This window comes from Rhamphochromis longiceps, linkage group LG7, assembly GCF_057381845.1.
Source record: "Rhamphochromis longiceps isolate RC_006_pf linkage group LG7, R_longiceps_female_GT1.1, whole genome shotgun sequence".
NCBI lineage: Eukaryota > Metazoa > Chordata > Actinopteri > Cichliformes > Cichlidae > Rhamphochromis > Rhamphochromis longiceps.
Genome location: NC_140563.1, coordinates 4,947,170 through 4,960,374, shown reverse-complemented (window position 1 = coordinate 4,960,374; position 13,205 = coordinate 4,947,170). Strand labels below are relative to the sequence as shown.

The 13,205-nt window shown below is 44.5% G+C and overlaps 1 protein-coding gene across 3 annotated transcripts in view; it reads left to right on the top strand.

The window, feature by feature from the left end:
* The window catches only part of dusp8a (dual specificity phosphatase 8a), a 39,322-nt gene extending 29,096 nt beyond the window's left edge, over positions 1-10,226 (top strand). For 2 of the 3 annotated variants that reach the window (XM_085411749.1, XM_085411751.1), the window contains exons 4-7: positions 7,243-7,409; positions 7,510-7,669; positions 7,899-8,022; positions 8,353-10,226. In XM_085411749.1, coding sequence (XP_085267875.1) covers positions 7,243-7,409; positions 7,510-7,669; positions 7,899-8,022; positions 8,353-9,595 — 1,694 coding nt within the window. In that variant the 3' untranslated portion in view covers positions 9,596-10,226. Of the gene's footprint in view, positions 1-1,467; positions 2,164-7,242; positions 7,410-7,509; positions 7,670-7,898; positions 8,023-8,352 lie in introns of those variants that run through there. The other variant, XM_085411750.1, reaches the window with a different exon arrangement.
* Positions 10,227-13,205: the final 2,979 nt, after the last annotated feature.

The window sequence follows — 13,205 nt, the reverse complement described above, 5'->3', positions numbered from 1 at the left end:
CATTTCCTCTCGCGCCCTCTCTTGCAGTTGAACAGAGGATGACGTAAAGCTGTTCTCACCCATGTGTGATCATTCAGGGGTCTGCAGTGATGAGATGAGGTCAGTCAGCATGCAGCTGGCCCCCTAACTGGACATCTTGTATAAGCTTATTTGCCTTTTTTCTCTCGCTCTCTTTTTTTTTGGAGCAGTGCGGTGACTTAATGTCATTGAAGTCCATCTGACCTAGTTTGAATGTAATCAGTGCACTGTGAAGTCTCAGCACGGGACAGAAGAGATAGAAAGGACGGTCAACTGGCCTAAACATAGTTGTTTCCATACATCTATTATTTTCAGCCAAAGGTTGATTGGCATAAACGTGTGCTAAAAAGACGAGAAAGCAAGTCTGTATATGCTCTGACTTATTGCAGAAACGCACAAAACACAATAGCCTCATATTAATAACTCGACAAACAGCTGTACCTGCATCGCAGTTTGCTAACACTGAGTCTCTTCCAGTAGTTTTGTGAAGTTTTTTACTGCCTCGTTTCCATAATTGGACTTGTGGCCCACGTGTTTGTCATTCCATAGTACCAAGAGTCTGTGGCCTGTCAAATGGATGGTGGCTGGCTGACCACGAGCTTGTTTGGTCTTTTCATCACCTCTAGTATTTCCTTCCTCTTTTGTCTGCTTTCATTTCTTTCTTTTTTCCATACTTCTGCTCTGCTTTTGCTTTCTTTCTTCTCGCCTGGCTACCTTCACATCCTCCAGACAAAATCGCAGTGTCCAAACACAAACATGTTAGACATGAACCAGTGCAGGAAAAGTGGTGAAGTCACATACATTCCCTCACCTTGAGAGACAAATCAGCTGTCAGCGCACCGCACAGCCTTAATTCCCTCTCCTGCAGTAAGCGTAATGTGCTAAGAGGATGCAGTACATTTAAGGCAATCAACCTAATGTAGGTATTTAGTTTCTACTCAGTAATAGATAGTACTGCATAGCTGTAGGAGTCTAATTATTGTAGATATGATATAATTATCATCAGGTAATCATCCCTAACGTCTCAAATGAATTAAATGAGAAAACAGGAAAACGGTTCATGTAAAAAAAATAAAAATAAAGCATATTTCTGTTTGTTATGTATGACGGCATTTACAAAAACAAGTAACGCCAGTCAGTGAAAGGCTTCCAAAAGCCAAGCATTATCTCTCTCCTCTCTTTCATTGAGAACAAAGACAGTTAAATCTATAACGTAGCTGTTTGTTAACAGCGTGATAGCTGTGGTTTAGCTTCCATCCTACCCTGATAGAGGCCTGTTTTGTAGCTAGGCCCCTGAGGTGGCCGCATATTTGCTGGGTGAGTAAGGAATGTGGTTACATGCCTTAGACATTAGCTATGACGGAGCACTGGCTCCACAAGAGAGGGAGGTAGCAGAGAAGGAGGGAGGGGAGGTTGGGTAGAGTCTGAGCTCACGGCAAGTGAGCTCATTCACCCCCAGAGCTCGAGGAGAGAGTGCAGCTCCGTCATCCTCTTCGCAGAGAGAGAGAGAGAGGAGGGAGGGAGAGGGAGGAGTGTAAGCCAGTGACTGAGCGAATGAGAGGAAAGGAGAGTGGAGCGGCACAACAATAGTGGGCTGCTCTTCTGGCTGTGGACTCACAGAGACAGAGAGAGCGCTCAGAGGAACACACAGACGCTCTGTAAACCAGCTGCAGGCAGATTACAACTGGCGTTTACATACAGGCGTTACAGGCTACTCACTTTTGTTTTGTCTCTGGCACTCTCTGTGGTCACCATTCTTCACAAAACCACAGAATTACCAAATATTGACGCAGGAGAATTTTAGGAATTTTGTGGTCATTGCATGGGATTTTGGCCATTTGTTGACTTGAGAAGCGTGTCCACAGACATTTTGGACTAGTTTTTGTTCTGCTGGGTCCATTTGCCGAGGGTCACCGGCTGGACAGCTGGAACAGCTAACTTGACTTGAGTGGAGTTTTGTGGACTTGGGGTTTTCAGTGGGCTCACCTTTGTCACTCTTCTGAGGAGAACAGAGTGCGTTCTGGGGGATGCCTCTGGATGTGGTGATTGCCCCAGCAGAGGACTGTTTTTGGCCGGACCTGCAGGACACAGACATGAGGCTGAAGATCAGGGTCCGCCGGATGAAGGAGGGGAGAGAGCTTCGAGGTGTGTATTCACCTGGAGGAGAAGAGATACGTGTGTCTGTGTGGGTGCAAGGTGATAAGATGCAACATGTTTGGATTGAAGTCCTGTGCGTTTGGCATACATGCAGAAGATGGAATGTGATTTATGATATGCTATGAAATGCACGATTGCTGAATACATGCAGAAAAGGTGCGAACAAGGTGGAAAGCCACTGATAATAGTTTGTGCGCTGCAGATGAGTACACACAGTGGACTGTCAGGTATTTACCATTTCAAGCTTTATCTGAACGAAACATAGCAGTGAAGTGAATTTTTAAGAGTTTTTTTTTCAAGAGAGATGGGATTCTACATCAGGCTAAAAAAGAATTTATTAGGCGTAGCAAGCCAGACCTGAGAGTTGCTGTCCCATCTTTTGTTTTTGGACTTAATTTGTTTAGAGGTATAGAATAGGAAGAAAGGGGATTAAGAAGATGACATCATGAAGATGAGAAGCGATGAAGAGGGAAAAGAGGAGAGAAAAAGAGCTAGTGGGGGAGCGGATGAGAGCTGTGACCCATGGTATGACATAGTGCTCATGCTCTCTCAGCCTGTGGTCATTGAGATGTAAAATTATCACAAAGGCTCTTTCTTTCTCTCTTTCTTTTCCTCTGCTCTTGGCTTTTCTTTCTCGCTCCTGCTCACTCGCTCTCTCTGCAGAATGGTGTCTTGTGGAGATTATGTTATCAATATGTGTGCAGTGTGCACTGCAGGTGTTTAACATAACACCTTTTCACACAGAGCAATGAGGCAATGCAGAGCAATGGAAAAATCCTTTTTATACGACAATACGGCATCGTGCACGTTGCACAAAATATCTCGTCATTTGCTCAAATTAATTTGCTCGTTTTGTAGTTGAACCTTTTGGATAACAGATGTACGTCTATTTAGACGGTACACACAGGGCATTTTAGAGCACCGGCTCAAAGCAGTTATCTGCACCTGTCACTCTTCACATGTGCACATGTGCATGTACGGGTTATATCTACACAACCAGATTCTGCTGCTGTAAGTGTCAAATTCATGTACTCAGAGAAAGCTGGGATGGGTGGGGGATCACACATTTGCCATCAGCAGATGAAAATAGAATTATATGTGTCACAGGTACTGAGCACTTTAACACATCTCTGTGGAAATAGATTTGTCAATGCAGGCTAAATTATATGGTGGTTTATGGTCTTTTATTGCAGTAACACGGTGCTGCTGAAACGGCAGTTGATCAAAGTGGAATATTCCTGCTATCTGTCCAGGAAGATAAAGAGCAATGAAGTTTAACCGTCAGCTAATATGACGTAAATATCGTGCTCTCATTCGCAGCCATCATAAAGCCGATGCTGTGCATGAAAGCGATGACCTCATCCTACTATCTCATCCATGTTCTGTCAGTCTACACATTTCTGTCACAAAAACCCACACAAGCGCACACACTTTCATTGCATCGTCAGGCCCCAGCACAGCCTTTGTGGAGCTGAAGTGGGACATGTGTGCAATGATGTCATGTGAGGAGGGTGAGGTGGGGAGGGGAGCGGGTACATTGAGATGCTAATGTCCCCTCATAGTGGAGGGGACAGCTGGAGGGGCACAGAGGATGGCGTCATGTCTCCCCTGATATCAGCCAAAGAGAAAAATGATGGAGGGGGAGTGGGGTAGTCGTTCAATGCCCCCCCCCCCCCCCCCCCCCACCCCCTGGGCCTGAAAGCTTGTCTGTGTGCATGGACACGGCTGCTTTGTGTATTGCCCCCCCTACTCCATTAACAGACAAGTAAAAGAGTAAAACGGAGGCTGAAGCACACACACACACACACACACACACAGAAAGGGGGTGAGCTTGTGTTGGCAAGGAAGTCAATTGTAGGAACAGCAGTGATGTAATAGCAGAGATCCCATTAAACCATAACTTCTAGGCAGGTGTTTTGTGTGCCTCTGTTCATTCGCTTATTCCACCCTCCATTCATCTTTTAGTTTTCTGCAGCAGCACAGCTCTGAAGAGTCTGAATTTGATCTGCTTAACATACACACTTTTCACGTTAGCGAAACAATAGCCCATGCCTTCATACTGAAAGCTGGGTATTAATTTAGATGTGGGAGAGGAGAGGGACTGCTGCTCGCTGCCGGCAAACAAAGAAAGGCCTGAGTGCTCGCCTCTGACGGAGCAAGAGAGAGGAAAATAAGCAGTTGCTTAAATGATGAAGTGGGCAGAGAAAAACGGAAAAAGGAAGTCACCACTGCTGAGAGCTGCCGATGGCGACACAGTGCCCTCTTTCCCGGTTGTGGGTTTTCCTACTCCCCAAACTGCTTTTTTTTTTCTTTTTTCTTTTCTTTTCTTCTTTTAAAGAGTATGTTCAGAATTTAGTCACATCCTGCCAGAGTATGGTTTCATGATTTCAGTGTTTGAACAATAATGTGAGAAGCTCTGGTTTTTATTCCACAAAAACAAAACTGTAGGTTTAGGTTGGTATGTCTGTGGGAAATTTAACTCGTGAGTTTAATGCAGGGTGTCAGTTTCTGCTGATTATCATGAAGGTGAACTCATCTCTCCCATTTGACTTTCTGATGTCATCTTCACAGACAGCTGGGCTGGTGTGTGTCACAGGGTATTTTCAGTGACCTCAGTGTGAGTGTACAGTATGTTTATATGTGTGCTTAGATAGGAATGAACGGATGTGTCATCCTTTTCTAATGGAGAATGTGAGGCCACATCTTTTAGGTTTTTTGGTGTATGTGTGCGTAAATCAGTGTGCTCATATGCCCTTGTTTCTTACCAGTATTTGGAGCAGGGTGGTGTCGGTGAGGGGAAGCAAATTGTCATCAACAACACTGCTTTTCTTTGTTGTCTTGGCAACCCTAAGTAGAGCAAGGTCAGGTGACGAGGTGGCAATAACACGCTATCTCCTGTGTGACTAATGTCCATTAGCACCAACCGTGTAAAGCTTTGACTACAAGGAAGGTGTTTGTAAATGTGTTGACGTAATGTCGCTGTAATAGCACTCGAAAAGCCAGAAGGCACACGCAGTCCTGCTTTCTTATCTCTGACTTCAGTCACCCTTTATGCCAGTAACCCCTTACTCACTCATAGGCAAACTCTAGCTGGCCCAACTTTGTGCTTTTTTTGTGTTTATTTAACACGAGATTAGGCGTGCTACACTAGTCGGGACTACAATTATCAGTTCAGTCAATTCAGAATATTTCTGTTCGTGTGTTCATTTCCCTGCACACTCACACACACACATAAACACACAGACCGTGTGGAATGTCCTGTCTTCAGTCCTTCTAACAACTCTCTAACAATGTAAGCACATACAAAAGGAAATGCTTGCTGTGTGATGTAGCTATTCCTGTTGATCCGACTGTCTCCAGGAACATACCACTCCCTCACACAGATACAGTATATGCTATATGTAGTGCAATTTTTTTCACCAGCAGCCTGGGAAGTAGGAAACCAGGAAAGAAACTCTTCAGAGATCCCTTCCTCCCTCTGCTTTATCAATTATCAGTGCTGTAGCACTGCCCGTAGGCTTGCTGCAAGGGGAGAAGCTATTGAGAAACAGTCTAGTGTGAACTCCACACTCTGTCTGTTTAGTCTACGCTATATAGGCCAAGAAAAGGTTTGATCATAGAGTTGTTGCCGTAATGGCAGCAATCCCTCAGCCTCCTCTTGAAAGTTATCCGATTGCTCTTTCTGCATCAAATGCCTCTCTACACTCCACCACCCATGTGGACTGTTGATGTCATCGCTCCGCTGGTTGCCATTAATAGCTGGAAACAGGCAGGCCTTCTTCACTTTGCTCTTAAAGGAACATTGCACCCAGAATAGCACTAGGTCATCGGGATGCACCCAGCCTACTCACCGCTCAAAAGCTGTGCTGTTGTGAAATAGCACCACATACCAAAAGCTGCTATCTTCTGTGGATTTGCACAACCTTTTTACGCAGCTCTCCTGTTTGTTGGGTGCACGCACATGAAACTGTGTTCTCCACATGTGTGCGTCTGTTTGTTTGCCAGTTGTTGTTACTCGAGTAGGGCAGCTGGGTGTGTGTTACAGGGGAAGGCAGCGTCCTGCTTGCACTGTGCTGTGTGTGCTACTTGGGGATAGTGATGTCATGTCTCACTCACTCTCACTAAGTGAATGTGTATGTATGTGTGTGTGTTAAGGTGTGTGCATGCACTGCATCCAGGATTGGGTCAGGGAAGGCTGAACCTAGATTAGGCTCTAATCGTCTTTCTGGGACTCAAGGTTTCCTTGAAGCACTCCCTCTCCTCTCCACACTCCTCAGCGAGGTCAGCACCCAAAGAAGATTCCTACCTCTTTTCCTTGTCCCCCTCCCTGTAGTTGTACAACTGCAGTACTACAGACTATTAATGAGTATGTGTGTGTGTGTGTGTGTGTGTGTGTGTGTGTGTGTGTGTGTGTGTGTGTGTGTGTGTGTGTGTGTGTGTGTGTGTGTGTGTGTGTGTGTGAATTGAGTGGAGAGTGTGTTAATGTCAGTGAGAGTGAATATTGGGATATATTGACCGCAACAGTATGAGATCATTTCTTCAGATCATATCTTCTTCGTCTTCTGTCGTGTGTGTGTGGGTGTGCGTTTGACCATGCATTAGTGTGTGTGTGCTTTTCAGCTGTCAGTGGAGATGTTACTGGGCCTCTGTCCTGGCCCTGCACCTGTGGCCTCTCTCATTCCCTCAGCCTGACGCAATGCTCTGCTACAGGACATGAGCTCATGCAGGAAACGGAGCCACACACACGCACGCATACACATATGCCAAAAGTGGAGCCGCCTGCCTCTTAAAGGGCCAGACGCGCATTCCTGGCCACCCAGCAGTTAACGTAACTCACTCACAGAAGCACAGAGAGCCCCTTTTTTTCCAGCTCCTGCTGCTCTAAAGGGACCCAGACTTTGTAGCCCAGATTCACCTTTTAAAGACTACTGAGCGTCTGCTAATGATGGTGCAGTGTTCGTGATGGAAGTCTTTGCAGAGTTCCCAGTGCGTGTGTGTTCGTGTGTGTCTAAATGGAAAACCATTCATATGCCTAACCGCTTCTCTCCATCTCTTCTTTCCCTGCAGGAGGCTTTGCAGCTTTTTCCTCCTGTTTCCCCGGCCTGTGTGAAGGGAAGCCCGCCACTGCTCTACCTATGAGCTTGTCCCAGCCCTGCTTGCCTGTAGCTAACGTAGGGCCTACTCGCATCCTGCCTCACCTCTATTTGGGATCACAAAAAGACGTCCTCAATAAGGTATCATTTATTTTGGATATTTTGCCAGTAAAGAATGTCTGACTTGCTCTTACTCGCAATAAAGCATGATGCTAAACCACGTACATGTCCCTCTCTGCAGGATCTGATGGCTCAGAATGGCATCACCTATGTGCTGAATGCCAGCAACACCTGCCCCAAGCCAGACTTTATCAGCGAAAGCCATTTCATGCGCATCCCAGTAAATGACAACTACTGTGAGAAATTACTTCCATGGCTGGACAAAACGAACGAATTCATAGGTAAGGGCATGTTCTGTGTTTTATGTAACCATGCACATGTAATATAGGTAAACTGTCTGCTTAGATGAACCCTTGTACTCTTTCAGGATATGTCTGTTTTTATTCAGTAGACACTGATTTTCTCCCGAGTCTTCCTACTAAAAAGGAGACCTGTCAGTGGTATGCAGTGTTGCATGTATTTTCATATAGTTCTATATATTCATACTTATTTGTTTCCACCTATCAACAGACAAAGCTAAGGTATCAAACTGCAGAGTCATTGTGCACTGTCTGGCTGGAATCTCACGTTCAGCAACCATCGCCATAGCATACATCATGAAGACAATGGGCCTATCATCAGATGATGCCTACAGGTACACCTGCACTTCCCACCCATTAACAGCTGAGCTAAGGTGTCAGTACCAGTAGAAAGACATCCCATTGTTGTCAGGTGGAATCTAATTCTTAGATCCCTGCCAGCAAGCGTAGTTTATACAAAAGGCTTAGCTTTGCCCTGTCAGGACAAGTCTGGCACACTATTATGTATTGTGAATCAGTAAAAGGGCTCACACCCTTTATATAGGTCATTTATTTAATCTTAGGAATTCAGATGTGATTTATTATAAAACCATTACCGCACTTCAGAATACAATTGCTTAGTTGTGTCCTATTTTTTTCAAACTTTTTATTTTTTCTGCTGACAGATTCGTAAAGGACAGAAGACCGTCCATATCCCCCAACTTTAACTTCCTGGGTCAGTTGCTGGAGTTTGAGAAGGGCCTGCGATTACTCCAAGCTTTAACCTCCGATGACAAGAAATCTGAAAACAACACTAAGCAGAATTCAGAGGTTAACGGAGTCATCACAGGTTTCGAGATGAATGGTCATCATAGCAACTGTGACTCATCCACCACAGAGCCACGCATCCCACCGGAACCCAAGCTGTCGTCACCCACCTCTCTCCAGCAAGGCTTCAATGGCCTGCACCTCTCTGCAGAGAGGATCATGGACACTAATCGACTCAAACGCTCCTTCTCCCTAGACATTAAGTCTGTCTATTCCCCTAACAGTCCCCACTGCCCCAACCTGGCACCCACACACTCTGAAGACGTCCCCAAGCTGTGCAAGCTTGACAGCCCAGGAACAGGCATCTCCAATGGTGTCTGTTCTCAGTCTCCCGTCCTTGACAGCCCCAGCTCCTCTGATTCACCATTCCCCTCACCGGGCAGTGGGGGCAGCATAGGTGGCTTGGGATTCAGTGGAAGTGAAGGAGTCCATCGTTCTGGTTCTTCCTCATCCAGACCCAGAAGAAAAACCAAACAAAACTGCAGCAGTTCGCCGATCCACTCCCAACCACGGCAGCCTCCGCAGTCCCTCAACTTGCTGCTGGACCACAAGAGCCCCAGCCTGGAAGAAAACCTAAAGGGCTCCCTGCTCCTCTCATTACCTTCCCTGCCCACTGTGGGTTCTGGGGCTATGTGGACCAAACACAGAGACACTGTCCAAGCCACAACCCCCGTCACTCCAGTCACCCCGACTGCAGATGCTCCCTGGCACTTTGGAGCAGAGGAAGGTGGTCAGGGAGAGATGGAGCTGGGAGCAGGAGAGGTAGGGGGACAGGAGTCGTCGGTGAGGTTCGGTAGCAGCTCGGCGTATGTGGCATTTGGGTGTAGCGAAGGTGTGCGGTTACGAGACAAATCCCAGAGGGAGAAGCCGTCAGCACCACAGACGCAGCGAGACCTCCGAGACTCTTCGTCATCTTCAGCAGTGACAATGTCCACCAGCTCGAGTCACAGTGGGGCTGCATCTGAAAAGCAGTTCAAGCGGCGCAGCTGTCAGATGGAGTTTGAGGAGGGCATCTCCGAGACAAGGTCCAGGGAAGAACTGGGGAAAATTGGGAAGCAGTCAAGCTTCTCTGGGAGCATGGAGATCATAGAGGTATCCTGACAGATAATGACATCATCAGAGCTGCCCCTTGGGGGCAAAAATGGACCTAGTTAGAGGGAGCACAGGAAGAGGACATTCAAGGTGGAGCCGAGGAGTTGTTATTGGGGGTTTTTAAGCTCCCCTTACAGACAGTGTTAAAGACTCTAGTTGAGAGAAGGACAAATGCAAGCTGAGCGTTAATGTGAAAAGGTTAGCATTCGCACCTGGACAGACAGAGCCTCAGATGTGGTGCTTAGCAGACCATAACCATCCTGAACTCTTGTACAAAAATGAAGAAAAATCTTGGGGGGGGGGAGGGAGGTAAAGAGGACAAATCTAGGTACTGAACTCTTTATGTTTATGAGCTCTGTCCCAGACAAAATGAAACAGCCCAGGGCAAATGTTGCATCCTTAATATATAGAATTCTTCCCTTATTTTGACAGAGTTGAGACACAAACTGCTTGCCTGTGGTCAAACGTAGCGTGTTTCAGTGGGTGTATAGCTTGTGATTTGAGCCAAGCCTGATGTTCTCTCTCCCAACGCTTCACCCCGGTTTCGATAAGCCTCATAAGCTCGCACGGCTACGTTTGTCCCCCTTCCCAGTGGCTCTGCCTACTACAGGGAAAACAATAAAGGACTCCTTAACAGCACCATATCCTCACATCGCCACAGCACAAGGCAGAGAGACCCAAAGGACTTAATATTAAGGCGGTACTGCACCCTGACAATGAAGGATCCTCTGCATTTTGTTGATGAAAAACTATTTGAAGAATGGGCAGTGTTTCCCCCTCCTAAAGCACAGTGCGCCTTTCCTGACTTTGTTCCCTTGTTTCCAGTGTTAACAGCGTGATGGGACTGAGGTTTCAGGATGCTGATGAGGGTATGCGTTAATAACCCCTCAGCTCGCTATTAGACCCCCTCTGAGCCTCCTCCCACTCCTTCCAGTCACCACCTATGGTCGCCACTGAGCATGCACCTGAGAGGCTGACTACAGACAGACGAATACTATATATACAATATGAATATATATAGCAATTTTAATGGACTTCTGTTTAGTTATAGTTTTAATTTATTGTATTGGTTCATTCTGGTAATGAGAAATAATATAATGTTTTGTGGATTTATTTCTTTTTTCTTTTGTTGAATTATAATTATTATTATTATTTGCTGTATGGTATTTATGAACACACACTCAAACGAATACACACATTCAACAAATTCAAGCAAAGCAATATGTGATGTTCCTTCTTTGGGGAGAGTGATGTATGATCCTGAGATGCACTTTTCTGCTTTTCTGGTAACAATTAGTCAAATTATCTTTCGCATCCTTGCAACATGATACTCCTAAAGCCAAGTTTTGACTCTTTTTTTTTTTTTTTTTGTACTTAGAAGATGACACACACTCCCCTCTAATATCTTTTAAGGACAGCACTGCTGTTCTCGCTCATCTGCAGCGTGACCTCGTTGATTTCAATTGAGGGCTTAAGCGTTACCTAAAAAGACTGTTTTGTTTGTCTGTGTGACGAGGGAGACAGAGCAGCCATGCAATCTCTGATCACTCACACACAGTGAAACATCCTCTGCCAGTTTCACGAGGGCTTGCATAACAACAGCTATATGCAAACAGACGCAATCTTTCACAAGTTTGAGATTTAAAGGCTGAGCGTCCTCCCTGAGCCAGCACATGTTTATCAGTCATCATCACAGTGCATCCACCAAAGCTGAAACCAACACACACACACGCATACACACTTCACACTGTATGCCCTTATACTCACACATGTAAAGCCTAGCTCCCCTCCCTTACACACACACACACACACACACACACACCCTTTTGTTCATTCTCAGGGGATCTTTCAGTGAGCCAAGCCCGACACAGGGTACACAGCTGCTGGTACATCAGCACAATGCATGTCCATAAAGCTCCTTAGCTTTTCTTTCTTTCTGTCTGTTTTTTGTTTTCTTATTTCTTATTTTCCAAAGCTTTGATTAAAAACACCAGTAACAAAATGGAAAGGAAAAAAGTGAGGATCTTCGTATCCTGAGGTGAAAGACATGAATGCTCTCCTGGTGCGAGATGGTTATTTATTTATGATGTAAATGTGTTTATTTTTCCTTTGACCCTTGATTAGCTTTACTCTTTGGCAATCTCTGACTTTTGACCTTATGCTGCTGCAACTACAGTAAGTTCAGATAGATTCCTATGTTTCCCCCGGGGCTCAAGCAACCTTTCTTTTCCTCACCTCCCTCCTTATATTTTTTAAAAAACTGTTGTTAGAATTATTTATGACATGTAACAAGGATGATGCAGGCTGTCCCATTTGCTAAAATTATTATTATTATTGTTATTATTATTACTATGTTGTTGTGTAAATAGCAACGCATCTAAGAACACTGATGAATTTAGATGAGTTTTTAAAAGAAAATCCTGATACCTTAGGCTGCTTGATGCAAAAATACCTCAGGTTCTACTGAAAGGCTTTTCCTTCCCCTGTTCATGTTTTTGTGAAAATGAGACAAAAATACAGAAATGACAAAATACAAACTCCTCTCTGCTTCTTCTTCTTCTTCTTCTTCTTTGTGTGTTTACATTGTGTGCGATCAGGGCTGGGGAGGGAATTCCACCAACAGATTAACAACACATTACGACATCCAGAGATGCAGAGGCTCAGTATTGATTTTCTGTTTAACAAACTCGTCTCTGACCACACAACAGGGTTTCATTGATTTTTTCTTCCTCTTGTTCTCCGTCAGTGCCGGTGGCACATGGTTGCATATGCTGGTAGGGTTGTGAATTATTAAATGCAAAGACTAATTTGAAGAGAACAAGAGAAAAGAAACATGTCTTAATAAGAATTAAGCAACATTTCAGGTTCCTACTTTCAAAAAAGAAGAGTATATTACAGTGAATGAAAGTAGGGGTGTCAGATGGCTTTTTGGCATCGTTTTTTTAATTATCTAGAAAATTATTTGAGCTAGGTCTTTCAACTTTTTTTTAGGGTAAATATCTGGTACTGTTGCTATATAAATGTTGACTCTCACAACGTGGCACAAGATAACTTAGAAGGAAGGATGTCTTAAGTCCCTAAAGTATTTGGATGTCCGATCTCTGACAGCAGATTTAGCAGCTTGTACTAATCGCAGTTTTGCACGGAGGGGACATATTATTTTATTTACAGCTTTTCATATACAAAACACATTCTTTTAATGAGTCCAAATAAGGGTAATGGATTTACAGATAGTAAAGCTCAAACGTAGGACAACAATCCAAAAAAACAACCAAAACATCAAAGCAGTCCCAGGTAAAACAAAAGTTGACAAATCCAAATAACTTTGGATTTTTAATACATAGTCATATTTACAGTTCTTAGCAAGTTTATTATGTCACTTGTCATTTAAAAAAAAGTCATGTTCTAGATTGAAAGTAAATATCTGTACCGTGCTGCCAGTAATTATATTTTTAGAAATATCCCTTGGATTAAAGCGCATCCACATATGGGTGGATTATTAGTTACAGAAACATTTAAAACATGAATTTGGTAATTCCCACTGCTGTTAATTTAGGGCAGCTGCAGCACAAACATTGGGTGATGGTCTAATAAATTTGTTAGCCACTGGTTGTACAGT